This window comes from Anthonomus grandis, chromosome 22 (assembly GCF_022605725.1).
Source record: "Anthonomus grandis grandis chromosome 22, icAntGran1.3, whole genome shotgun sequence".
Lineage (NCBI taxonomy): Eukaryota > Metazoa > Arthropoda > Insecta > Coleoptera > Curculionidae > Anthonomus > Anthonomus grandis.
The window spans coordinates 25,000,372-25,027,535 of NC_065567.1; the positions used below are offsets into that span (position 1 = coordinate 25,000,372).

General features: G+C 28.0%; 1 protein-coding gene across 1 annotated transcript in view; it reads right to left on the reverse strand.

The window, feature by feature from the left end:
* Window positions 1-1,591: 1,591 nt before the first annotated feature.
* LOC126748537 (lachesin-like) overlaps window positions 1,592-27,164 on the reverse strand; it is a 140,553-nt gene continuing 114,980 nt past the window's right edge. The window contains exons 6-9 of the mRNA XM_050457842.1: window positions 17,974-18,105; window positions 15,345-15,464; window positions 7,636-7,806; window positions 1,592-3,284 (exon numbers count right to left, since the gene is read on the reverse strand). Coding sequence (XP_050313799.1) covers window positions 2,974-3,284; window positions 7,636-7,806; window positions 15,345-15,464; window positions 17,974-18,105 — 734 coding nt within the window. The 3' untranslated portion in view covers window positions 1,592-2,973. The remainder of the gene's footprint in view (window positions 3,285-7,635; window positions 7,807-15,344; window positions 15,465-17,973; window positions 18,106-27,164) is intronic.

Below are 27,164 nucleotides of genomic sequence, written 5' to 3' on the forward strand. Positions count from 1 at the left end.
TCAAATTAATTTGGACCTTAAACAAGAATTCTAAGGAATATCTTTGTGAATATCATGCTTTTTGTTTGAAATAAATACTCTCAGTAGTTCTCGAGATTTTGAATTTTGAAATGAGTGGTCACCTTGAAATTCGAACCTACTCATCAAACACCACTACATACAAAATTTCATAATTTTAAAAATATTATTTCAATTGCTTCGGACCTTAAGCAATTATTCTAGAGAATCACTTTCTTAATAGTATGTTTTTTGTTTGAAAGAAATAGTGCCAGTAGTTTTCGGGATTTTGGACTTTGAATTGGGTGCTCACCTTGAGGTTCGAATTTGCTCATCGGACGTCACTGCATAAAAGTTTCCATAGTTCCAAAAATATTGTTCAAATTGATTTGAACTTTAAACAAGAATTTTAGGAAATACCTTTCTGAATATCAAGCTTTTTGTTTGAAAGAAATAATGCCAGTAGTTTTTGAAATTCTGAATTTTGAAGTGGGTGCTCACCTTGAAGTTCGAATTTGCTCATCAGACATCATCAGTCCATAAAAGTTTCCATAATTTTGAGAATATTTTTCGAATAAATTTGAATCTAAAACAAGAATTCTAAGGAATATCTTTGTGAATATCATGCTTTTTGTTTGAAATAAATACTCTCAGTAGTTCTTGAGATTTTGAATTTTGAAATGAGTGGTCACCTTGAAATTCGAACCTACTCATCGAACACTATTACATACAAAATGACATAATTTCGAAAATATTAATTAAAACGATTCGAACCTTAAGCAACTATTCTGGGGAATACCTTCCTGAATACCATGTTTTTTGTTGGAAAGAAATGCTCTCAGTAGTTTTTGAGATTTTGGATTTTGAAATGAGTAGTCACCTTGAAGTTCGAACTTGCTTATCGAACATTACTACATACAAAATTTCGTAATTTCAAAAATATTATCTGAATTGATTAGTACATTAAGCAACTTTTCTAGGAAATACCTTTCTGAATATCGTGCTTTTTGTTTGAAAGAAATAGTGCTCGCAGTTTTCGAGATTTTGAACTTTGAAGTGGGTGCTCACCTTGATTTGCTCATCGGATATCAGTCCATAAAAGTTTCCATAATTTTGAGAATATTTTTTGAATTAATTTGGACCTTAAGCAACTATTTTAAGAAATGCCTTCTTGAATAATATAATTTTTATTTGAAGGAAATAGTCTTAGTAGTATGAATTTTTCTAGTACAAAAGTTTGCTCAAAAGTGATGGATTAGCAAACCAAACAATTGAATTATGTTATCATTATAATTCATAATAATATAGTATCCACTATTTTCTAACTTTATATTAAAATGTTTACATTTAAGCTTGAGAGCCAATACATTTTTAGCCAATGAATACTTTAAATACTTTACATTACAGAAATGTATATTGTAATAAATAGATTATTATAATTTAATTATCTTAAGCTTTTTGAATATTCCGTGATTAGCAAAATATTATTAAGTCAGATTCGAACAATAAATTTCCAATAGTCAAACATCTGAATAATATAAATAAAATATTTGCTGAAATCCTAATTCAGATATATCTACGCATATACATATAGTAATATTAAATTGCTTGCCATATCCATATAAGTTATGCATCTCAAATGTAATTTACGTATTAATTTCTTATTAAATAACAAAATAAAGACAGCCTGAAATTTTCGCCCTAATTTAAATATGCATATAATAAGAGCAAATTGTTCGCCATATCCATTAAACTTATGCATCCCAAATGTAAATAATTTATCTTATGCAAAAGAAAAAATCAATTATTCAAAGTAAGGTTGAGGTAGAATTTTACCGCTTTCTCTGACTATTGAGATCTGTAATATAGAAAAATTTACCTTGTATACATTAATTAATTAATTTAATTCTTGACACTCTGTATATAGAACGTACATATTGATAAATAACTGATACTCCTCATCAAATTTAATTATTTACCATGCCAATATCAGATATGTAGCAAAAGATATTTCCATGTAATCCGATATGTTAATTCTTTCTGACATGTTTGCTACCGAAAATTGTGTCATGGTTATTGTCTAAAGTCTACAACGTTCAGTACTTAATACTGTTCAGTTTCCCTTAAATTTAACAGATTTTATTTAAAACGATAACAAAATACCCTGTATTGATAAAAATGTATAAGAGTACCCTCCAAATAGATAAAGATAAATACATGCCTTGCCACAAAACACGTTTCAGTTTGCAAAACTTTAAACGTCGATTAAATCTATATTAATAATAGCGTGTCGTTTCCTCTTTGCGACATCTAGTTAATATATAGGGAATTATTCACAAAATTATATTGGATTTTAGGTCTAGCAGAAAATAATTTTTAGGTTTTTGCCAAATATTATTGATAAGATGGTGAAATTTTTCAATTTAGGTGCATTTAAATGTAGTCAACAGAGTTCGTACTTAAAAGCGTGAAGAATTAAATAGAAAAAGTACACATTACATGTTCCCTTTTCATAAAATTCATTGGAGAGTGGTGGAAGTATTAGGTAATAAATTATTTTTTTAATTCGTTTATTTAATAGTTTAAATGAGTTCACCGTAGCAGTACATAAATTAAATTTTAATTTTCGCAGTTCTGTAGTAATTATTGTTTTATGTTCATATTAATTGTTTATTTTATAATTGAACATTAAATATAATGCATTCTTACACATAATAGCCTATGTTAAAAAAATTATATATTTTTATAAAAAAAGCATCGAGTTGGCAGACGTAAAGAAAGACATTAAAAAAAATATAATGTTGCAGCATTCATTTTTGCCAATTTTCTTTATACTATATAAAAAATAAATGTACCAGCTGTACATGCTTAAAAATCCGTACTCTAATATTAACACCTCATCCTTTTGACTTTAACCAACAAATTATTTTTTGCTAGATTCACAAACATTTATATATACACTTACATAAATAATACTTACAAATAAACATTACCTAAAATCACGATAAAATATATAAAACCCCCCCAGTACTGTGAGCATGCGCAATTGCGCTGTTGTAAAATAATCGAGGGCGCTTGCGTAGTAGTGGTAGCAATAAAAACCGAAGGAGTTTTCGCCTCTGGGAAGAACTGGTTGACTTCCTTCTCGTCTTTCTTATTGTCGTATTCTTTCTTACGTGCTTTGCCTGCTTTAGGTTTGGTTGGTTTGACGAGAGGTTTGTGTGGTTTGGTCACTACGTATCTCGGTGTGGTGGTCGTCGTGGTGGTATCCAACGGTAAGTGAATTTCTGAACAAAAAAAAAACGTTTAAAAGTGGAGCCAGGTGTCGCTTAACTCAAACTTCAAGTAAGTCCGGATCCAATTATAAAAAGTTATTAATAAGTTTCGGCATTTCGGCTTAAAATTATTTCGAAGTTGTTCGTCTTATAAGAAGCGAGCCGGGCCCTCAAAAGGAAAACCGCTCAATTCTCGAAAAATATTTTTAATTATTTGAGTTACGAAATTGTCGGTTAGTTAAGCCTGAATGTTTTCTTACCATTCCGAACTTACTTTAAAGCTCTATTTGAGTTTGATGAAAACATTTGTCAGGTATTTTTAAAGACGAGATGAGGGAGGGAATCGATTTTTTTTTGAGTCGTTTTTATTAAAATATCTGCTTTATACGAATTAATGACGATGAGTTTCTTTTTGTAGCAAGGTTGCTTTATTATATTTGGTCCATAGTTGTCAAACTTAGGCAACCATTAAAACTTTAAATTGACCTTCCTATTTTCAACTCACTGGATATAGTAGCGCTGACACACCAGCAAGAGACAAATTATTTTATTTCTTCCAGGCACTGCAGTGAGAAAAATGTCAAAATCTTGATTTTTAGGGTATGGATTTAAATATATTTTTTTTAAATTTGCTTCAAAAATCTTTGAAGTATCCTAAAAATCAATAATTACAATATTTTAGCCACTAGAAATCAAGATACTCAGTTGCCAATACGAGACAAATTATTTTGTTTCTTCCAGGCAGGTCAGTAAGAAAAATGCCAGTATCTTGATTTTTAGTGATTTGATTTTAATAATTTTTTCAGTGTCTTTTTGAAAAATCCCTGGGTATTTCAGAGCTCAATAATTACAATATTTTAGCTACTAGAAATCAAGATATTTACTTAACAATAAGAGTTAAATTATTTTATTTCTTCCAGGCACTACAGTGACAAAAATTCCAATATCTTGATTTTAGGGCATGAATTTCAATAATTTTTTTAGTAGCTGCTTGAAAAATCCTTGAGGTATCCTAAAAATCAATAATTACATTTTAGCCACTAGAAGTCAAGATATTCAGTTGCTAACACGAGACGAATTATTTTATAGCGAAAAATGTCAATATCTTGATTTTTAGTGTATGTATTTTAATAATTGTTTCAGTAGTAGCTTAAAAAAATGAAGTGTTCTAGAAACTAATAACTATAACATTTTAGCCCCTATAAATCAAAATATTCAATTAATAATAAGAATTAAATTATTTTATTTGTACCAGGCACTGCTGTGAAAAGAATGTCAATATCTTGATTTTTAGTGTATGGATTTCAATAATTTTTTCAGTAGTTGCTTGAAAAATACTTAAAGTATCCTAAAAATCAAAATATTCAATTGCCAATAATAGCCAAATTATCTTATTTTTTCTTGATTCTTAGTCTATGGGTTTGACAATAAGAGTTAAATAACTTTATTTTTTTTAAGCACTCCATTGCGAAAAATGTCAATATCTTGAATTTTATTGCATGGATTTCAATAATTTTTTTCAATAGTTGCTTAAAAAATCCTTGAAGTACCCTACAACGCAATAATTACAAAATTTTGTCCACTACAAATCAAGATATTTAGTTAACAATAAGAGTTATTATAATTTTATTTCTTCCAGGCACTCCAGAGAGAAAAATGTCAATATCTTGATTTTTAGTGCATGGATTTCAATAATTTTTTTTAATAGTTGCTTGAAAAATCCTTAAAGTACCCTAGAACGCAATAATTACAAAATTTTGGCCAGTCCAAATCAAGATATTCAGTTAACAATAAGAGTTATTATTATTTTATTTCTTCCAGGCACTCCAGAGAGAAAAATGTCAATATCTTGATTTTTAGTGCACGGATTTCAATAATTTATTCAGTAGTTGCTTGAAAAATACTTGAAGTATCCTAAAAATCAAAATATTCAATTGCCAATAAGAGACAAATTATCTTATTTTTTCTTGATTCTTAGTCTATGGGTTTGACAATAGGAGTTAAATAACTTTATTTTTTTCAAGCACTCCATTGCGAAAAATGTCAATATCTTGATTTTTGTTGCATGGATTTCAATAAATTTTTTTAATAGTTGCTTGAAAAATCCTTGGAGTACCCTAGAACGCAATAATTACAAAATTTTGTCCACTACAAATCAAGATATTCAGTTAACAATAAGAGTTATTATTATTTTATTTCTTCCAGGTACTCCAGAGACAAAAATGTCAATATCTTGATTTTTAGTGCATGGATTTCAATAATTTATTCAGTAGTTGCTTGAAAAATACTTGAAGTATCCTAAAAATCAAAATATTCAATTGCCAATAAGAGACAAATTAGCTTATTTTTTCTTGATTCTTAGTCTATGGGTTTGACAATAGGAGTTAAATAACTTTATTTTTTTCAAGCACTCCATTGCGAAAAATGTCAATATCTTGATTTTTGTTGCATGGATTTCAATAAATTTTTTTAATAGTTGCTTGAAAAATCCTTGGAGTACCCTAGAACGCAATAATTACAAAATTTTGTCCACTACAAATCAAGATATTCAGTTAACAATAAGAGTTATTATTATTTTATTTCTTCCAGGTACTCCAGAGACAAAAATGTCAATATCTTGATTTTTAGTGTATGGATTTCAATAATTTATTCAGTAGTTGCTTGAAAAATACTTGAAGTATCCTAAAAATCAAAATATTCAATTGCCAATAAGAGACAAATTATCTTATTTTTTCTTGATTCTTAGTCTATGGGTTTGACAATAGGAGTTAAATAACTTTATTTTTTTCAAGCACTCCATTGCGAAAAATGTCAATATCTTGAATTTTGTTGCATGGATTTCAATAATTTTTTTTAATAGTTGCTTGAAAAATCCTTGGAGTACCCTAGAATGCAATAATTACAAAATTTTGGCCACTACAAATCAAGATATTCAGTTAACAATAAGAGTTATTATTATTTTATTTCTTCCAGGCACTCCAGAGAGAAAAATGTCAATATCTTAATCTTTAGTGCATCAATTTCAATAATTTTTTCAGTAGTTGCTTGAAAAATACTTGAAGTATCCTAAAAATCAAAATATTCAATTGCCAATAAGAGACAAATTATCTTATTTTTTCTTGATTCTTAGTCTATGGGTTTGACAATAGGAGTTAAATAACTTTATTTTTTTCAAGCACTCCATTGCGAAAAATGTCAATATCTTGATTTTTGTTGCATGGATTTCAATAATTTTTTTCAATAGTTGCTTGAAAAATCCTTGGAGTACCCTAGAACGCAATAATTACAAAATTTTGTCCACTACAAATCAAGATATTCAGTTAACAATAAGAGTTATTATTATTTTATTTCTTCCAGGCACTCCAGAGAGAAAAATGTCAATATCTTAATCTTTAGTGCATCAATTTCAATAATTTTTTCAGTAGTTGCTTGAAAAATACTTGAAGTATCCTAAAAATCAAAATATTCAATTGCCAATAAGAGACAAATTATCTTATTTTTTCTTGATTCTTAGTCTATGGGTTTGACAATAGGAGTTAAATAACTTTATTTTTTTCAAGCACTCCATTGCGAAAAATGTCAATATCTTGATTTTTGTTGCATGGATTTCAATAAATTTTTTTAATAGTTGCTTGAAAAATCCTTGGAGTACCCTAGAACGCAATAATTACAAAATTTTGTCCACTACAAATCAAGATATTCAGTTAACAATAAGAGTTATTATTATTTTATTTCTTCCAGGTACTCCAGAGACAAAAATGTCAATATCTTGATTTTTAGTGCATGGATTTCAATAATTTATTCAGTAGTTGCTTGAAAAATACTTGAAGTATCCTAAAAATCAAAATATTCAATTGCCAATAAGAGACAAATTATCTTATTTTTTCTTGATTCTTAGTCTATGGGTTTGACAATAGGAGTTAAATAACTTTATTTTTTTCAAGCACTCCATTGCGAAAAATGTCAATATCTTGATTTTTGTTGCATGGATTTCAATAATTTTTTTCAATAGTTGCTTGAAAAATCCTTGGAGTACCCTAGAACGCAATAATTACAAAATTTTGTCCACTACAAATCAAGATATTTAGTTAACAATAAGAGTTATTATAATTTTATTTCTTCCAGGCACTTCAGAGAGAAAAATGTCAATATCTTGATTTTTAGTGCATGGATTTCAATAATTTATTCAGTAGTTGCTTAAAAAATACTTGAAGTATCCTAAAAATCAAAATATTCAATTACCAATATGAGACAAATTATCTTATTTCTTCTTGATTCTTAGTCTATGGGTTTTAAAATTTTTTTGTCATTATTATTCCAACAAAAAACAAGGGAGCTGATGTTTAAAGTCCATTTAACTCACCTTGTAACCGTACAGTTCCCTCGGCCTTTCCTAAAGCGTTTGATGATGTACAAATATAACCTCCAATGTCTCGCCTATCGATATTCTTTATTCTTAAGTTCATCTGAAGTGAGTATTCGTTCTTCACGATCTCCTCCATAATATATTTGTCACTCGATATTATTTTCTCACCTAAAAAAGAGATAGAGTAAGTATGGGCTTATCAATCTGGCTAATTAAGATTTGCGGGCTTTAAAGCTATTTCGATCCCTAAAAAGGGGAATCTCAATAATTTTTTTACACAAAAAAGAACCATTTTTCATCCCCTAATTTAATGTTACCCTTGATCCAAAATTCAACCGGAAACAGGTGCAATAAACCTGTCAGACATCAGATCGCGCGTCATGCAGGAAACCATTTATTAAAATAATTGATTTTGACACCGTATCAACCACGTGACGTAAAAAGTTGAAAAAGGATAACAGCTGAGAGTGGTGCTTTCTTCTAAGTGACGTCATATTTTATAATCACTTCTCATCCAGCGGGTGCAGCTGCAGCGAAGCTGAGCTATTTTTCAAATATTGACACACTAAATTTTATTCGTTTAGTCATAGAAAATATTACTTACAGGGGCGCCGGATTGAGTTAAATCATTTTTAAGTATCACAACTGGAGAACAAAAAAAAATGGATTTTTTAAGGTTCCTAATCGATTTCAGTCAGTGGGGATGAAATAAAATCTGCAAAGTACAATTTAGAGAGGGTATTTTATATCAAGGAAAATGAATCAACATTTTTAGGTTTGGTATTTTGAAAATGACTAATTCAACAAAACAACTCTCGAAAGAATCTTTATTTGAGCATTAGCCAAGCTTAAAACGTGTTAAAATTTAATGTTGCTTTATCTTTAAACAAACTATTTTGTATATTAATTTAAATAGTTGACAAAAATTGATTCAGTATTTTAAAACTGTATAGTCACATCTTATTACATCAGATCAACTATGAGTCGGGGTGGCTGTATTAATTAAAACTAATTAATGTTGAAGGTATTGTCAGCTTGTCTAAAAAACTTTATTGTGAACATTTAAATGCTAAATGCATTTTAAATATTTAATGAAATATAAAAAATGTCAAATAAAAATTATTTGTTTAAGAGTGTAAAGCTCTTCAATGAACCAAAGAATAAAAATGATTACAGATTTTTTTCAAATAATTAATAAAAAAAAATACAAATTGGGAAAATAATTAAACAAATATTTATGATTTTTTTTTAATTAAAAAAGTAATAGTCTTATAGAGAAACCTTTCAAATAAAAGTTAGGTAAAATAAAAAAAGAGTATATATTATTTAAGTAAAAGAAAATTGACTTAATTTATAATAATTATATATTATAAATTAAGTCAATTTCCAATTTTCAATTATTATTATTAAATAATTCTGGACGAAAACCCTTTGGACATAAATAAAGCGTTTTTTCCACCACCAGTTATGCATGACTTGGTGTTATATGGTGCACACTTACAATAAATCTATTTTGCGTATTTCACATTAAAATTGATTTTATTTTTGTTTATTAAATTTATACATAGAAAAATAATTTCCGTAAAAACAAAAAAATATTTTATCGCCTCGCAGATTTGAGGCAAAAAAGGATTAAGTCCCTCCTCATGTTACGCCACTGGCAATTTTTTTAAACTACAATAACCTGAATGCAAAATTTAATTAAAATTGAGTTGGTAGTTTAAAAGTTATGATAAGTAAACGAATAATTATTCTTAACTTTAACACCCTGTATCTTTGTTATTAAACATTTCTGAAAAAAATTTTATAATGAAAGTCTATTTCTTTTTAAATTCTCTATCACGTATTAGAATTAATGACGTTTAAACTGGACCACACTGTATATACAGGGGTCCAGTTAAAATCTAAGATTAATTCTGTAGTAAAAAACACTAAGGTTGCACCGAAATCAGCTTTCTATACTTGTAAATTTTAAATGATACTCTATTATATTTTCTAAGGTTGAATATACATAAATCTGCAAGGAAATTCTTGCAAAAGTCTATTTCAAAAATAAGACTCAGATTTTTGCTACGCGTATTTATACATTGCTTTCTCATCATTGTTAATTTCCATTGCAGCTAATCTAGTTTAAATGTATGCAGTAATAATTGCGTATCGTTCGCAAAACGTTTGCAACGTTTAACATATCAAAAACATATAACAAGAAAAGAATTGGCCAACATTGAACAGAACCTTGGGGTACACTTGAAGTAATTCCGCAAGAATTTGATAATTTCATCATCACCACTTTAACTAAAACTGACAGCTTTCTGGTTAATTGCAAATTATTTATTGATTTCCATAGTTTTGTGTTGCCATTTTTATGCTGATGAGATTCCAAAAAAGATTTTTTTTTCAACTCTCAACTCAACATTAATTAAATCCAAAATTATAATAATACATACAGTATGTCAATTATTCAATATCTGGAATTTCTTAAAAGATATGAGGTAAATCAAAACATATGCGTTTAAATAAAAAAACTCTGCACATCTCTTCTGATTTATAAGTTTATGCCTAGATGATTTATATACTTTGTGAATTATTACGGTTCTATTTACACACGGTGTATATACGTTTGGTGCTATGAAATGTAATTGAAAAGGGTTGGGGATTAATAATACTACTTATTAAACTCCCTGTAGGGTAAGCCGTCATCAAAATTAATAAAGCGAAAACGATCAACCCCCTTGAAACGGTAATTTCGTTTTGCGCGAGAAATAGAGCGACGCACACATGGATTAACATTAACCTAAATTCAGTTCTGGGTTTTAAAAGCAAATTTACTTTCAAAGATAAACTAACTGAGTATTCGGTTTCGCCATGAACCGCGCGTTTAAAAAAATAATCCTTTAATTATGAAAGGGTTTTTTTTTCTCTATGTTATGAATAAAAATCCGTAATTTTGAATCCGGCGGTGGTGGTGGAGGCGGTCGGTTTTTTTTTTGTTTTTACGGCAACGGCAATCCATTTGTCGCAAATTATGTTAGAATAAATGAATGGGATATTAGGGAGTATTTCCAATTTAAAACAAAAAAAAATATGCGAACAAATTGATATATTTTTGGCGCTTTGTTTCGAAATATCCAGGCCGCTTTAATTTTATTTATAAAAGGATCCGACGCTTTCAAATAAAATTTTGCTAATGTTCGGTCTCTTTTTTTTTTTGAAATATGAAACATATTTTCGATGACTGCAGGACTTTTCAATTAAATTTTTTTATTAACTCAATTTTCACATTTAATTATTTGAAAATCTAACTATATCTAGTTTTTTTTAATTAGTTTTTAATTTTTTCTCCTCTCATTCCATTCATCTATTTAAATTGTATGGATGTTATTTTTTTCTTGCGTAGCTGTTACCATGCTCAGATTGAGACGGAGGTATTGCCTATATTATGGAAATTGAACTTTTTCGCTACTTTCCTGGATCACCACCATTGCTATAAATTAAGTTTTTCTGGATGGAAAAAAACATTATTTAATTTACTACAAACTGTATACATATAGACATGAGTTCTGTGCGTTTTTTTTCTTGAACATAAGTTATTTCTAACGTCATTTAATCAATTACTTTAAAAATATATCATTTTATTGCTACTACAACAAATGTTTTTTTTACTTTTTTACCACTACACTTCTACACTTAGACAAATAAATCTTACATCAAACTTTTAACTGCTTTGAAGTAATCAAAATATTCGTCCAGGCAATTAAGTCAGAGTTATTCTCTTTGAATACTCTAAAATGATAAAATTCATTCAACTGCCTGAAAGTAATCAAATTATTCGTCCAGGTAATTGAGGCAGAGTTACTCTCTTTGATTACTCTAAAGTAATTAAATGTATTTAATTGCCTGGAAGTAATCAAATTATTCGTCCAGGCAACTAAGTCAATTACTTTCTTTATTTACTGTAAAATAATTAAATTTATTCAACTGCCTCGAAGTAGTCAAAATATTCGTCCAGGCAGTTAAATCAATTACTCTCTTTGTTTAATGTGAAATGATTAAATTCATTCAATTGCCGAGAAGTAATCAAAATATTCGTCCAGGCAATTGAGTCAGAGTTACTCTCTTTGATTACTCTAAAATAATTAAATTTATTTAATTGCCTGGAGGTAATAAAATATTTGTCCAGGCAGTTGAGTCAATTACTCTATTTACTGTGAAAAAATTAAATTTATTCAACTGCCTGGAAGTAATCAAAATATTCGTCCAGGCAGTTAAATCAATTACTTTCTTTGTTTACTGTGGAATGATTAAATTCATTCAATTGCCGAGAAGTAATCAAAATATTCGTCCAGGCAATTGAGTCAGAGTTACTCTCTTTGATTACTCTAAAATAATTAAATTTATTTAATTGCCTGGAGGTAATAAAATATTTGTCCAGGCAGTTGAGTCAATTACTCTATTTACTGTGAAAAAATTAAATTTATTCAACTGCCTGGAAGTAATCAAAATATTCGTCCAGGCAGTTAAATCAATTACTTTCTTTGTTTACTGTGGAATGATTAAATTCATTCAATTGCCTAGAAGTAATCAAAATATTCGTCCAGGCAATTGAGTCAGAGTTACTCTCTTTGATTACTCTAAAATAATTAAATTTATTTAATTGCCTGGAAGTAATCAAAATATTTGTCCAGGCAGTTGAGTCAATTACTCTATTTACTGTGAAAAAATTAAATTTATTCAACTGCCTGGAAGTAATCAAAATATTTGTCCAGGCAGTTGAGTCAATTACTCTATTTACTGTGAAAAAATTAAATTTATTCAACTGCCTGGAAGTAATCAAAATATTCGTCCAGGCAGTTAAATCAATTACTTTCTTTGTTTACTGTGGAATGATTAAATTCATTCAATTGCCTAGAAGTAATCAAAATATTCGTCCAGGCAATTGAGTCAGAGTTACTCTCTTTGATTACTCTAAAATAATTAAATTTATTTAATTGCCTGGAAGTAATCAAAATATTTGTCCAGGCAGTTGAGTCAATTACTCTATTTACTGTGAAAAAATTAAATTTATTCAACTGCCTGGAAGTAATCAAAATATTTGTCCAGGCAGTTGAGTCAATTACTCTATTTACTGTGAAAAAATTAAGTTTATTCAACTGCCTGGAAGTAATCAAAATATTTGTCCAGGCAGTTGAGTCAGAGTTACTCTCTTTGATTACTCTAAAATAATTAAATTTATTTAATTGCCTGGAAGTAATCAAAATATTCGTCCAGGCAATTGAGTCAGAGTTACTCTCTTTGATTACTCTAAAATAATTAAATTTATTTAATTGCCTGGAAGTAATCAAAATATTTGTCCAGGCAGTTGAGTCAATCACTCTCTTTGTTTACTGTGAAATGATTAAATTTATTCAACTGCCTGGAACTAATGAAAGTTCTGAAAAGGGAAAGTTTTCATTTATATTCTCCGACCCCTAAAAAATTTTAACAAACTATAAGGCGTAAGTAGATATTTCCTGCATATTTTCATTGAAGTTTAAAAAATAATTATTTTAAACAATAAGTCCTATAAACTAATTCGCACTTGGTATTAGAATAATGACTTATCTTTGAGTAAAATATTTCTGTATAGCAAGATAATTTATACCACGAATAAGTGTTTTAATATTCCATAAGATTCAATCAATTTTAGAGGACCATAAGCAATACCTTTTCTCAATAGATTATAGCATAGATTTTGAGTCTGACAAAATAACGTAGTATTGCAACATAAAATTTAGTGCTACAAGGGCTTCACTTGCTAAGATCCTGAAATTTAATTGATTGATTCTCTTGGATATGTTGAACACTCTGAAGATTTTTTTTTAATAAGATATTCTGTACAAAATGTCCTTTTTGAATTTTGACATTTAATTCACAAAATATAAAACAGAAGTATTATTCCAAAGTCTTAAATTATATCTTACTTCAAAACCTGTCTACCAAGATTCTTTTTTCTATATTTAAAGCATAATTACTTGGTCTCTGTTTCTTCAAGAATACTTCCCCAGCTTTCTGTTCGAAGAAATACTTTTAATTTTCAATCATGAATTTTCTTTAAATATTTAAAAAGCAAATCCATCATTTTTATTAATTATTTTACTTTCATTATAACAGAAAATACCGGTATATTTAGATTATCTTTTAAGCTAAAAGTTTCGGAGAGTGTAGAAATTCTAGAAGTGCCAACAAATTTTCAAATAATTTATTTGACCATTTAACCTTTAAGTGAATAATATTTAATTCTCATAATTAAAAAAATGAGTCTCGTCAAAACTATCAATAATGTTAGTTTTACAGGTTTATCATAAAGTAAGCAATAAATGCAATATATCGTAATTTTTTTTTTAAATCGTTCAGACCCGTCGGTGTTTCAACGAGTTGGTGCTTTCCTCCCAATTTGCAGTGCAAGTTCGAACTTATTTACACGATGATTTGAGTGGCCAGCAAGATCACCCAATCTAACACCGCTTGACTTTTTTATTATTTATTAAGATATTTAAAAGCCAACCGACAAATCTAGATGACTCAAAAAAACGCATCCGTTAAGATATAAGTCGAAATATGGTAGAAATGGTTTGAAATGTGTAGCAGGAATTTGTAGATCGATTAGGCTATTGATTGACTAACGGAGGACATTTGCTGAAATAAAATTATTTTTAAGTTTACCAAGTTTTGTTTTCGATAGAATAAAACGTTTAAAATATTATTTTATTTTTCCTTTTCTTTAAGACCTTTTTTCAGTTTTCAAATTTTAAATGAGAATAACTCCAAAACGCTTGGACTTAGGTATAGGGCAAACTATATGAAAAATGTATATATATATTTTATGTAAGGTCAATCCAAAAATGCACTAAAAAAGTGGGTTGCAATTTAAAATAAATAAATTTAGCAAAGTTTTTTTGAGCAACCTAAATATTTTTTTTTTTAGCAAAATATGTCAAAAAAAAAAGGTCGACAAGTCCAAGCAATTTAAAAAAAAAACTTTATATTAAATTCACTTCTTGTATTACTCTATATATTTTTCAAAAAACGCTGAAATAGGTATCCAGTCAAATTATTCCAGGAATATGTGTACTAATTTTCAAAATTTTATTTTGGCTAAATTTTGACTTATGGACATTTTGTGAAGTTTCTAGAAAAAAAATTACTTTCCTCAAAAAAAAAATGTTTTTCTCATTATTCTATAATTTTTTGGAAAAACGCTGAAATGGTGGGTTGCAATTTAAAAAAATAAATAAATTTAGCAAAGCTTTTTTGAGATAACGTAAATAATTTTTTTTAGCAAAATATGTCAAAAAAAATAAGGTCGACAAGTCCAAGCGATTTAAAAAAAAAACTTTATATTAAATTCACTCCTTGTATATTCCTGAATATTACCGCAGATTATAAAAAGAAAAATTTAGACTACTCTATTTAAATTTAACTACAAAATAATATACTATCTTTATTATTATTTTCATAATATATTTATCTGTTTTTTTTTTAATATGTATATTTACTCCTAACTTAAAAAATGTTTAACGGATATTGGGTAAGAACTGGCACCTAGTTGTCTACCAATATGCCCTTAATGTATAGATTAGATAAATATTTCAAAAGAAAATTGAAATTATGTCTTACTTGATCTATCGCTAGGGCAGTTTATAAGAGTAAAAGAGAAAAGTGCTTACCGGTGTCCCGCATCCAATGGTTCATGGCTTTGGGGGATGCCTGAACCTCGCACTGCATAACAACGTCTCGGGCAATCGGCGAAGCCAGCAGTTGATTCGTAACGCTTATAAGGGGGTGGACTGAAATATTAAACAGTTATTAGAGCTATAAAATTTATATGTGAGTCACTTTAAAGAGGCTAAGCGAGGAAACACATATGGAGGGATAATTTAATGCTTCTCTTTATGCCCCCTTTTACTCCTTATGCTGAAATGGACATTTGTCATAATAAAATCTTTGCTTTGTCTTTATTTCCGTGATAAGATGACGCTTAAAGAATAATTATTTACGCATAACTTTTATGGCTTTGACGCACAGTTCGTTACACTTAAAAAATTAAGGGAATAGAAAGTTCTAAAAAAGCTGATTTTAAGGATGCAATATTATTAAGTGTGATGGTACATACAAGAAAGTGGTGGTTTATACACCAGAAGCTCCATTCGAAATTTTGCATATATTTTCTTTACTAGATCCAGAAAGTGATTGATCCAAGCTTCACTTTTCCAGTTTTCTATTCAGTTCGGAGCACAGAGTAAATTTAATTTTTGTTATGGATAAAGTCAGGAACGATGCGATGCGGCGCTACATCCCAAAACATCGCTGGTTTGTTTGCCTTTTTAAGACGAAGAATTCTTCTTATCTTGTCGTGGTTTAAGGGGTAAAATTACACGATCAGATTTATTTATTTATTTATTTATGGGTTATATTTTACTTGACAGGTCCGCGGGGAAACAACTTACGAATTTTATTGACAATGATAAAGGCTTTATCGAAAAATCTGCTATATACGACTTAATTTTCCAGAACATTTACTGGTGCAATAACTTTCTGTTCCTGAATTTCTCGCAGGAGAAGTTACTAGCCAACGTAATATATTGAACACATTATTTACTAGAAAACTTTATAGTTAAGCTTTACCTTTAATAACCTAACAACTTACATAATTCCCGATTTTGTATATAAAAAGAACGCATCTTATTAGCAAATGGATCTAATTTTATAAGCTTTTTATGAGATATGGTAATTTTCAAATAATTACGTCAAAATGATCAATTCGACTTGACCTGAAAATAATCCTAAGAAGAGAAAAAATTTTTTTATTTTTAGTCAAATATATTTTAAATAGAATCCAGAATAGATCCAGAAATCATACACGATCGTTATGGAATCATGTTTCCTGTGTACAATTGGTCAAGTCACGTCCAAAAAAGGCACTTTTGACACCCAAATCGACTTAAATGGCACTCAGAGATCCGGAAATCATAGACGATCGCTGTGAAATAATATCTCCGGTTTGTAATTGGTCTAGTCACGTCTGAAAAATAATTTTTCCAGAAGATCCAGAATGTTACTATAAAGTGAAATGAGGTGGAAAGTCAAAAAAGGCACTTTTGACCCCTAAATCGGTATAAATGTCACTCAGAAATCCAGAAATCATAGACGATCGCTATGAAATAATGTTTATCATTTGTAATTGGTCTAGTCACGTTTAAAAAGTACTTTTTCCAGAAGATTGAGAATGTTACTATATGGTGAGATGCGGTGGAAAGTCAAAAAAGGCACTTTTTGACCACCAAATCGGTATAAATGTCACTCGGAGATCCAGAAATCATGCACGATCACTATGAAATATTGTCTCCCGTTTGTAATTGATCTAGTCACGTCCGAAAAACAATTTTTTCAAAAGATCCAGAATGTTACAATAAAGTGAGATGTGGTGGAAAGTCAAAAAAGGCACTTTTGACCCCCAAATCGGTATAAATGTCACTCAGAGATCCAGAAATCATGGACGATCGCTATAAAATAATATTTCTCGTCTGTAATTGGTTTAGTGATGGTAAAAAAATAATTTTTCCAGTAGATCCGGAATGTTTCTATAAGGTGAGATGCAGTAAAATGTCGAAAAGTGGATTTTTACCACATTTTTTTACATAAATCTTTATTTTAGGCCCAGGAAGCATCGACTATCGTTATGAAATCATGCTTGTTGTTTGTAAACGGAATAACTTAATAGTTTCTAGTTCAATTTACTTACACCCCTAATAAAATACTTAAAGCCCTTTTCTATTGGTTAAATGCACTTTATTTAATAATTTAATTTTCAGTGGTTTTTCAGATATTTGACTTTAAGTGGGTGTAGGTTAGCTAGGGTCGTTTACTCCTTGGAGCGCCAATTAAATTGCAACTCAATAAGTTTCGTATGTACATACATCCTAAATAATATTTTTCAATCTATTTTCCGTTATTTAAATGTGCTATATTTAATTATTTTATCACTGATGGTTTACGAGATATTTGAGATTTAATAGGACGTTTGTTCGTTAGACAGTCAACTTAGCTTAGTAGCAAATTTCTTTCAAGTTACTAGTTCGATTTACTTACATCTCGAATAAGATTTTTATGCCCTTTTCCATTAATTAAATGAAACTTAGTAATTTTCTCTGGCCCTACATACAATTTTAATATAAAAATTAGTGACTGGACCTATAATTTATTCAGATAGTTTAATGAATTAGTCTGTGTATCTATATTTTAATTTTTTGGGATTATTTAACTGAAAAAAGTCAATGGCAAATGCATGTTACTTACAGTGTACTACTACTTCAAATCGTTTGCTCACTAGCGGTGGTACTCCATTCTTTGCTATGCACAGGTAAATCCCCATGTCTTGCCTTTGGACGTTAGTCAAAGTTAAAACTTCTCCATCGAAACTTTTAACAACTAAAAAAAAAAGACATTGACAAAAAAATTAGTTATAAAATTGAAATACGTACATACAAAAAAAAACATGCATTTATTTTTAATTTAGCATTTAGTTGCTTCAAAATAACCCTTTGTGGACTTAAAACTAACTGTATTTAATATGAAAAGTATAAAAAAACCCGTTTAAACATAAATTCTACAGAAAATCTGCAAATAAACACAAAATAATAGTAAAAATAATTATTCTTGTTCTTTTTTAATGCAATTTATACGGAATTTTCGGCAAACTGGTTTCTGACAATAAGTACATAAATGTGAAGTCTCTCCTTTATTTTAATAGACATATCGTGCATATTTTCGTATTTCGAGTTTTTCTTCATATTCAACAACTGTTTCTGCGGGTGAATCAAGAATGCTTCCTATTAATTCTTTAATTTGGTTTTGTAGGGTTAGCAATTAAAATCTTTGATATAAATGTAAAGAAACCAATTCATCTGCTAAATTTTCAATGAAATTGAAAAGTGAAATTTTAAGAAAAAAAAATATCTCTTTACTCTATACATGTTTCAAAAAACGCTGAAATAGGTATTCCGTTAAATTATTCTAGAAATATGTGTACTAATTTTCAAAATTTTATTTTGGCTAAATTTTGAGTTATGAGCATCTTGTGAAATTTTTAGAAAAAAATTACTGGCCTTAAAAGAAAATTATTTTTTTCGTTACTATATGTATTTTGCAAAAAACGCTAAAATAGGTATCCGGTCAAATTATTCTAGAAATATGTGTACTAATTTTCAAAATTTTATTTTGGCTAAATTTTGAGTTATGAGCATCTTGTGAAATTTTTAGAAAAAAATTACTGGCCTTAAAAGAAAATTATTCTTTTCGTTACTATATGTATTTTGCAAAAAACGCTAAAATAGGTATCCGGTCAAATTATTCTAGAAATATGTGTAATAATTTTCAAATTTTTATTTTGGCTAATTTTTGAGTTATGAGCCTCTTGTGAAATTTTTAGAAAAAATTACTGACCTCAAAAGAAAATTATTTTTTTCGTTACTATATGTATTTTGCAAAAAACGCTAAAATAGGTATCCGGTCAAATTATTCTAGAAATATGTGTACTAATTTTCAAATTTTTATTTTGGCTAATTTTTGAGTTATGAGCCTCTTGTGAAATTTTTAGAAAAAATTACTGACCTCAAAAGAAAATTATTTTTTTCGTTACTATATGTATTTTGCAAAAAACGCTAAAACAGGTATCCGGTCAAATTATTCTAGAAATATGTGTACTAATTTTCAAAATTTTATTTTGGCTAATTTTTGAGTTATGAGCCTCTTGTGAAATTTTTAGAAAAAATTACTGACCTCAAAAGAAAATTATTTTTTTCGTTACTATATGTATTTTGCAAAAAACGCTAAAATAGGTATCCAGTCAAATTATTCCAGGAATATGTGTACTAATTTTCAAAATTTTATTTTGGCTAATTTTTGAGTTATGAGCATCTTGTGAAATTTTTAGAAAAAAATTACTGGCCTTAAAAGAAAATAATTTTTTTCGTTACTATATGTATTTTGCAAAAAACGCTAAAATAGGTATCCGGTCAAATTATTCTAGAAATATGTGTACTAATTTTCAAATTTTTATTTTGGCTAATTTTTGAGTTATGAGCCTCTTGTGAAATTTTTAGAAAAAATTACTGACCTCAAAAGAAAATTATTTTTTTCGTTACTATATGTATTTTGCAAAAAACGCTAAAATAGGTATCCAGTCAAATTATTCCAGGAATATGTGTAATAATTTTCAAAATTTTATTTTGGCTAAATTTTGAGTTATGAGCATCTTGTGAAATTTTTAGAAAAAAATTAATGGCCTCAAAAGAAAATTATTTTTTTCGTTACTATATGTATTTTGCAAAAAACGCTAAAACAGGTATCCGGTCAAATTATTCTAGAAATATGTGTACCAATTTTCAAAATTTTATTTTGGCTAATTTTTGAGTTATGAGCATCTTGTGAAATTTTTAGAAAAAAATTACTGGCCTTAAAAGAAAATAATTTTTTTCGTTACTATATGTATCTTGCAAAAAACGCTAAAATAGGTATCCAGTCAAATTATTCTAGAAATATGTGTACTAATTTTCAAATTTTTATTTTGGCTAATTTTTGAGTTATGAGCCTCTTGTGAAATTTTTAGAAAAAATTACTGACCTCAAAAGAAAATTATTTTTTTCGTTATTATATGTATTTTGCAAAAAACGCTAAAATAGGTATCCAAACAAATTATTCTAGAAATATGTGTACTAATTTTCAAATTTTTATTTTGGCTAATTTTTGAGTTATGAGCCTCTTGAAAAATTTTTAGAAAAAATTACTGACCTCAAAATAAAATTATTTTTTTCGTTACTATATGTATTTTGCAAAAAACGCTAAAATAGGTATCCAGTCAAATTATTCCAGGAATATGTGTACTAATTTTCAAAATTTTATTTTGGCTAAATTTTGAGTTATGAGCATCTTGTGAAATTTTTAGAAAAAAATTACTGGCCTTAAAAGAAAATTATTTTTTTCGTTACTATATGTATTTTGCAAAAAACGCTAAAATAGGTATCCGGTCAAATTATTCTAGAAATATGTGTACTAATTTTCAAATTTTTATTTTGGCTAATTTTTGAGTTATGAGCATCTTGTGAAATTTTTAGAAAAAAATTACTGACCTCAAAAGAAAATTATTTTTTTCGTTACTATATGTATTTTACAAAAAACGCTAAAATAGGTATCCAGTCAAATTATTCTAGAAATATGTGTACTAATTTTCAAAATTTTATTTTGGCTAAATTTTGAGTTATGAGCATCTTGTGAAATTTTTTGAAAAAAATTACTGGCCTTAAAAGAAAATTATTTTTTTCGGTACTATATGTATTTTGCAAAAAACGCTAAAATAGGTATCCAAACAAATTATTCTAGAAATATGTGTACTAATTTTCAAATTTTTATTTTGGCTAATTTTTGAGTTATGAGCCTCTTGAAAAATTTTTAGAAAAAATTACTGACCTCAAAATAAAATTATTTTTTTCGTTACTATATGTATTTTGCAAAAAACGCTAAAATAGGTATCCAGTCAAATTATTCCAGGAATATGTGTAAAAATTTTCAAAATTTTATTTTGGCTAAATTTTGAGTTATGAGCATCTTGTGAAATTTTTAGAAAAAAATTACTGGCCTTAAAAGAAAATTATTTTTTTCGTTACTATATGTATTTTGCAAAAAACGCTAAAATAGGTATCCGGTCAAATTATTCTAGAAATATGTGTACTAATTTTCAAATTTTTATTTTGGCTAATTTTTGAGTTATGAGCCTCTTGTGAAATTTTTAGAAAAAATTACTGACCTCAAAAGAAAATTATTTTTTTCGTTACTATATGTATTTTGCAAAAAACGCTAAAATAGGTATCCGGTCAAATTATTCTAGAAATCTGTGTAATAATTTTCAATTTTATTTTGGCTAAATTTTGACTTAGGGACATTTTGTGAAATATTTAGAAAAAAAATTACTTTCTTCAAAAAAAATTGTTTTTCTCATTACTTCACATATTTTTCAAAAAACGCTAAAATAGGTATTCCGTTAAATTACTCCAGGAATATGTGTATCAATTTTCAAATTTTTTTCTTTGATAATTTTTGAGTTATGGGCATTTTGTAAAATTTTTAGAAAATAATTACTTTCCTTAAAAATAAATTGTTTTTCTCATTACTTCACATATTTTCCAAAGAATGCTGAAATTTATATTCTGCCAAATTATTCCAGAAATATGTGTACTAATTTTAAAAATATTATTTTCACTAATTTTTGAGTTACAAAGAGTTTTTTCAAGAAATTTTTTGTGTAGACAAAACTCCTGTTCGTGAAATTCACAGGAAAAAAATTACCTTTTATAAAAATATTTTTTTTCTAATATTTTATAAATTTTTTGAAAAATACTGAAATAGGTGTCCAATGAAATTATTCCAGAAATCCATGTAGAAATTTTTAAAATTTGATTCTCACTAGATTTTGAATCATGAGCATTTTGTTCAATTTTTTAGAAAAAAATAACCTTCCTCAAAAATCATTCTTTTGACAACTACATATTCTAAAAAAAACGCTAAAACAGGGTCCATTTGAACCATTTAAAGAATTCATATACAAATTTTTAAAGAGCTTTTTTTGAATTTTTTCCAAAAAAAAAATCACTTATAATCACTCTTAAGAAAACGGTTAAGTAAACCGTCATACATAAAAGTACGTTAAAGATAGTATTGACCAGTAGAGAAGTAAAAATTAAAAACGTAAAAAAAAAACTTCAGAAGTTTCTAAAACCACTAGGGTAAGGTTTTTTTGAAAAAAAAAAATTAAGTGGCTTCATTAGATTGAAAAATATTCAAAAATAACTTCGGTTGTTAAAAAATTAAAAAATGACGTGAAATTAACAAAAAAAGGCGGCAGTTTAAAAAATACACTTCTCATAACATATATAAAAATAAGAATAAATATAAAAGTATTTTTTAAAGAACAGAGTAAGCGCGCGTATGTAAAAATCGCGCGAAATCTCTCAGACACATGATCACCAGTTAAGGGTTAAATATAGGACATGTTTTTAATATATGTAAGAAAGATTAAAAAAAAAACCTCGAATTGGTGTTTTAACGCAATTTTTAACGTTTCGAATTATATTTAATTCATCTTCAAGGCTTTACAGTCGATTGAAAGAATCGGTGTTTTTTTTCACAATTAAAAAAAAAAACATTATATTCGAATTATATATTACCCTAAAGACATTTATGTTCAGACTAAATATAAAACATACGAAATAACCCTTATAATAAATAAGGCTATTAAGAGCAGAAAAATATGTAATTTTCCCATTAACTTCTGCTGTAAGCAAGCCCGAATAACTCTTCTTGTGCGAAGCGGGGTATGGAACCACAACTCATTCAATCGGAAGAATAAAGACAAATGTTTAGTTGGCTTTCAAGTGCTGTTGGATATAAATGCCAGTCGCAATGCCCTGCTCCGTTTGATGGAACGTGCAACCTCGGACCACTGCCGAACGATCGTTTCTAATAACGTTTTCTAGACGGCGGAGTTCGCCTTTGCGAACGAACGTTTTACCAAAAAAAAAATCAACCCTTTTTACATCATTTAGTTTTGCTACATTATTGTAATATTAAAATATTTGCCTAAGAATATTAGTCCAGTAATCGGGCACCCAACATTTGTTAGTCCATCGCTTTAAAAACAATCATTTTAATGTAATTTTCTCAGTGCAGTATTGTTTTTTTTGACGTCTTCTATTGCCAATTATATTCTGGAACTTCGTGTATATGTAGCTCTGCTTTGGCCTAGTTGAGCTGTAGTTTAGTGTAAAGGATATATGCATTAAATGAGTGATTCTTATGCAGAGTATAGGTATGGTGCATAACTTAAATAGACACGAATGACTTTTTAATTTTTTTTTTTAATTTGAAACGAACATTTAAATAATGTTATTTATGCATAATTCAAATGGATATGAATGATGTCGCTTTATCTAATAAATTTTCTTTAAAAATTTTTACAAAAAATGGCTTTTTAAGCCCTTTTCTTAAATTTAAGTTAACTGTATTAATTTGGATTTATTTATTAATGTTGTGCATAACTTGGATACAGACGACATTTTTTTAGGCACACTAGGCTCTTTTTTTTTACGAACAGACCATTATACAAACAAATTCATAATGTAGACAAAAAAAATAATGTAGAATTGGAAGGAAAGGTGCTGCATATCAACAGTGGCTTTCGTACTGGTTGAAAATGTATAATTGTATAGATGTGTTCTGTCTTAAACAAATAATAGAAAAGCGTTTGATATACGGTATGGAGACACATTTGGTATTTATGACCTTCAAAATGCGTATGATAGTGTACATTAATGCTGTGAAAGAGTTATATGAAGATATGATAAAGATTTACAAAAGGTAAATTCAGGACTTCGTCAAGCTTGCTGCATTGCACCTAAAGCTGAAAAAAAATGTGAGCCTATGGGTATTCCAACTAGAGATCATAAATTTTACAGCTTGCATTTTGGAAATGACCAAGTAATACTTCAGGAAAAAATCAGGACGATATCCATTACATTTTAAAGAAAATAGACGAAAAGTATGTAGTTATGGGAGAAGAGGAATAATAGACATACAAATCGAAAATACTGACAGCTTTATATATCTCGATATAAGCATTACAAATGCAATACGTCAACTAAATTGTATACTCCCCAAGCAATACATCATATATTATTATCGTTAAATAAATTTTTACTTAACGATTTTTTAGTAAATTTTTCATTTTCGTATATTTATTAACCGTATATGGTCAAAGTATATTATTAAACTGTAGAAAATACGTATATCATATAAAATTTTGTTTACAAGAGGGTGAAAAATTAAGTTTTTCAAAAATCAGAACAATTTAGTGAACAGAATTTTATCACAACCTCAAATATGTGATAAAATTCTTTTGAAAAATCACTGTTTTTCGTCCATATTATCCAGTCTCATCACGCTATTTTTAAACTAAATATTTATATTTAAAATTATTCAATTTTAAATAAACAGTGTTATTAAAATAAATATTAAATATTTAATTTATGCAAAAATTTTGTTTTTCATCAACACAACCCTTACCCCCCCACCCACCCCCAAGATTGTCCAGTGAGAAATTGTTTTGAAAAATCACCGTTTTTCGTCCATAATATCCAAACTAATAGCACTGTTTTTATATTAAATATTTATTAATATACATATATATTATTATATTAAATTTAAATAAACAAACTCTGTTATTAGATTGAATATTAAGGACAAAACCAGCTGTTTATTGTACGTATTATTTTGGAAAACAATGATTTTTGAAAATAATTTCTTACTGGTAAGTTATGTGGGGAGGGTGGGGGGGGGGGTAAGGGTAGGGTTAATGAAAAATGTTTTTTTTTGCAGAAAATATTCGCCTGAAAAAAAAGCTTTTTAAGAAAATTATAGGTGATAAAAAATATTTAGTTTTTGTATCTATACTTTCTTACTTAACCTTAAGGTTTTTGAGTAAAACGTGAAAAATCCCTATTTTATTTTTTTTATTATATATTTATTTAGACAACTTTTCACTATCTAGGCTCAAAAATACAATTTTCAAATTAAAACTATCAGCCATATATAATAATAATAAGACATTTATTAGCCACCAATACAAAAAAAGCATAATTACAGAAGGTAATATGATTATATACATGGAATTGAATATTAGAATATTAAACAAAGAGAGCATATTAAAAACAATAGGTTATATAAAGAATTTAGTTAACACAAGTAAGGCAACTAAAAAGCCATGTATTCAGACTTCCAGAAAAGAAGGAAACAACTTCCTGGATTCTGTTAAGGCTTATAATAGAAGAAGTGAGAGAAAAAAAAAACAATTCTTATAGACAAACTAAAAAAAAACAGATAGGTAGGCATATACTTATGAGGGGAAAAAGCAGTAGGGGGAAAAATGGATGAAACGGAATGAAAAAAATTCTTCTTTTTTCTTCTTTTTTTTTAAACAGTTAATTTTTCAATAATAAATGTTAATAGAATATTTTACGTTGCATTCAGTTAGTTAGCATGTGCGTAGTATTTTAATAAAGAAAGGCATTCAAGAAAAATTAATTTTGATTTAAAAGAAGAAGCTTGGTTTTTAATTTAAAAGTTTTTTCAGTGACAGTAAAATTAATTATTTTTAACTTATTAATCAAATTTGGTACGACATAAGAAAAGGATCGCTTAAAGAGTTCTTTGCTATGGCAAGGAATTGTTAAAAGATTTTTACGTCTTATATTAAAATTATGCACACCAGTACGATAGGTAAGCTTTTCAAGTAAGTAAGGCGGAGTTTTTGATTTAAGAATTTTGTAAGAAAAACATAAAATATGTAATATTCGTCTATTGTGCATATTTAGCCAACCTGCTTCTTTTAATTTATAAGAAATATGTTGCCGTCTTCTTATACCAAATATAAGTCTTAAGCAAGAGTTTTGAAGTTTTTGAATTCTACCTGAGTCGGAGTTATCGAGACATGGTCCATAAATTGTGTCGCAAAAATTTAACGGTGATAGTACTAAAGCATCACAGAGCAGTTTTTTGAAACTTGAGCTTAAAAAATGTCTTTAAGGCAGAATATCCATTTTTTAGTTTAAGGGTAACATGTTCTTTGAATCTAAGTTTATAGTCCATTACTAGTCCAAGATTTTTTGCAGAGATTTTAAAACTTATTATATTGTTATTAAGGTGTACATTTAAATTATTTAAAATATTAGTTCGATGATTGTCACTACAAAAAAGAATAGCTGCTGATTTAGTGGGGTTAATCTTTAGAAGTAATTTTTGAGTTTCTATATTTAAGGTATTTAAATCTTCATTTATATATTGATTAGCTTGGACAACATTAGTGTGATGAAATGAATAAAATAGCTGGGTGTCATCTGCATAGCAATGGTGCTTATAGTGTAAAATTTTTTTAGTAATTTCTGAAGTATAAAGAGTATAAAACAAAGGACCAAGAATGCTACCTTGGGGTATCCCAGAGGTAACATCCAGTGCATTTGATTTATTGTTATTAAGCACTACTCTTTGTTTTCGATTAAACAAGAAAAAAGACACCAATGCCAACGCAGACTGAGCAAAACCCATATATTCTAATATAGCCAGTAATATTCTGTGATTTACCATGTCAAAGGCTTTAGAAAAATCTAAGAGAACCAACACCGTAGCTTTATTTTTATCAAGTTCCTTAAAAATATCATCAGTCACTTTAGATAAAGCGGTTGCACAACTATACCCCTTACGAAACCCAGACTGGTATTTAGGAATTAAATTATTTACATTTAAATATTGAACTATTTGATACTCCATAACTTTTTCTAATATTTTTGATAGTATAGGAAGTACAGATATTGAGCGAACATCATTAAATTCAACAGGATTTTTTATTCTGGGCAAAGGAATAACATTGGCTTCTTTCCATTGAT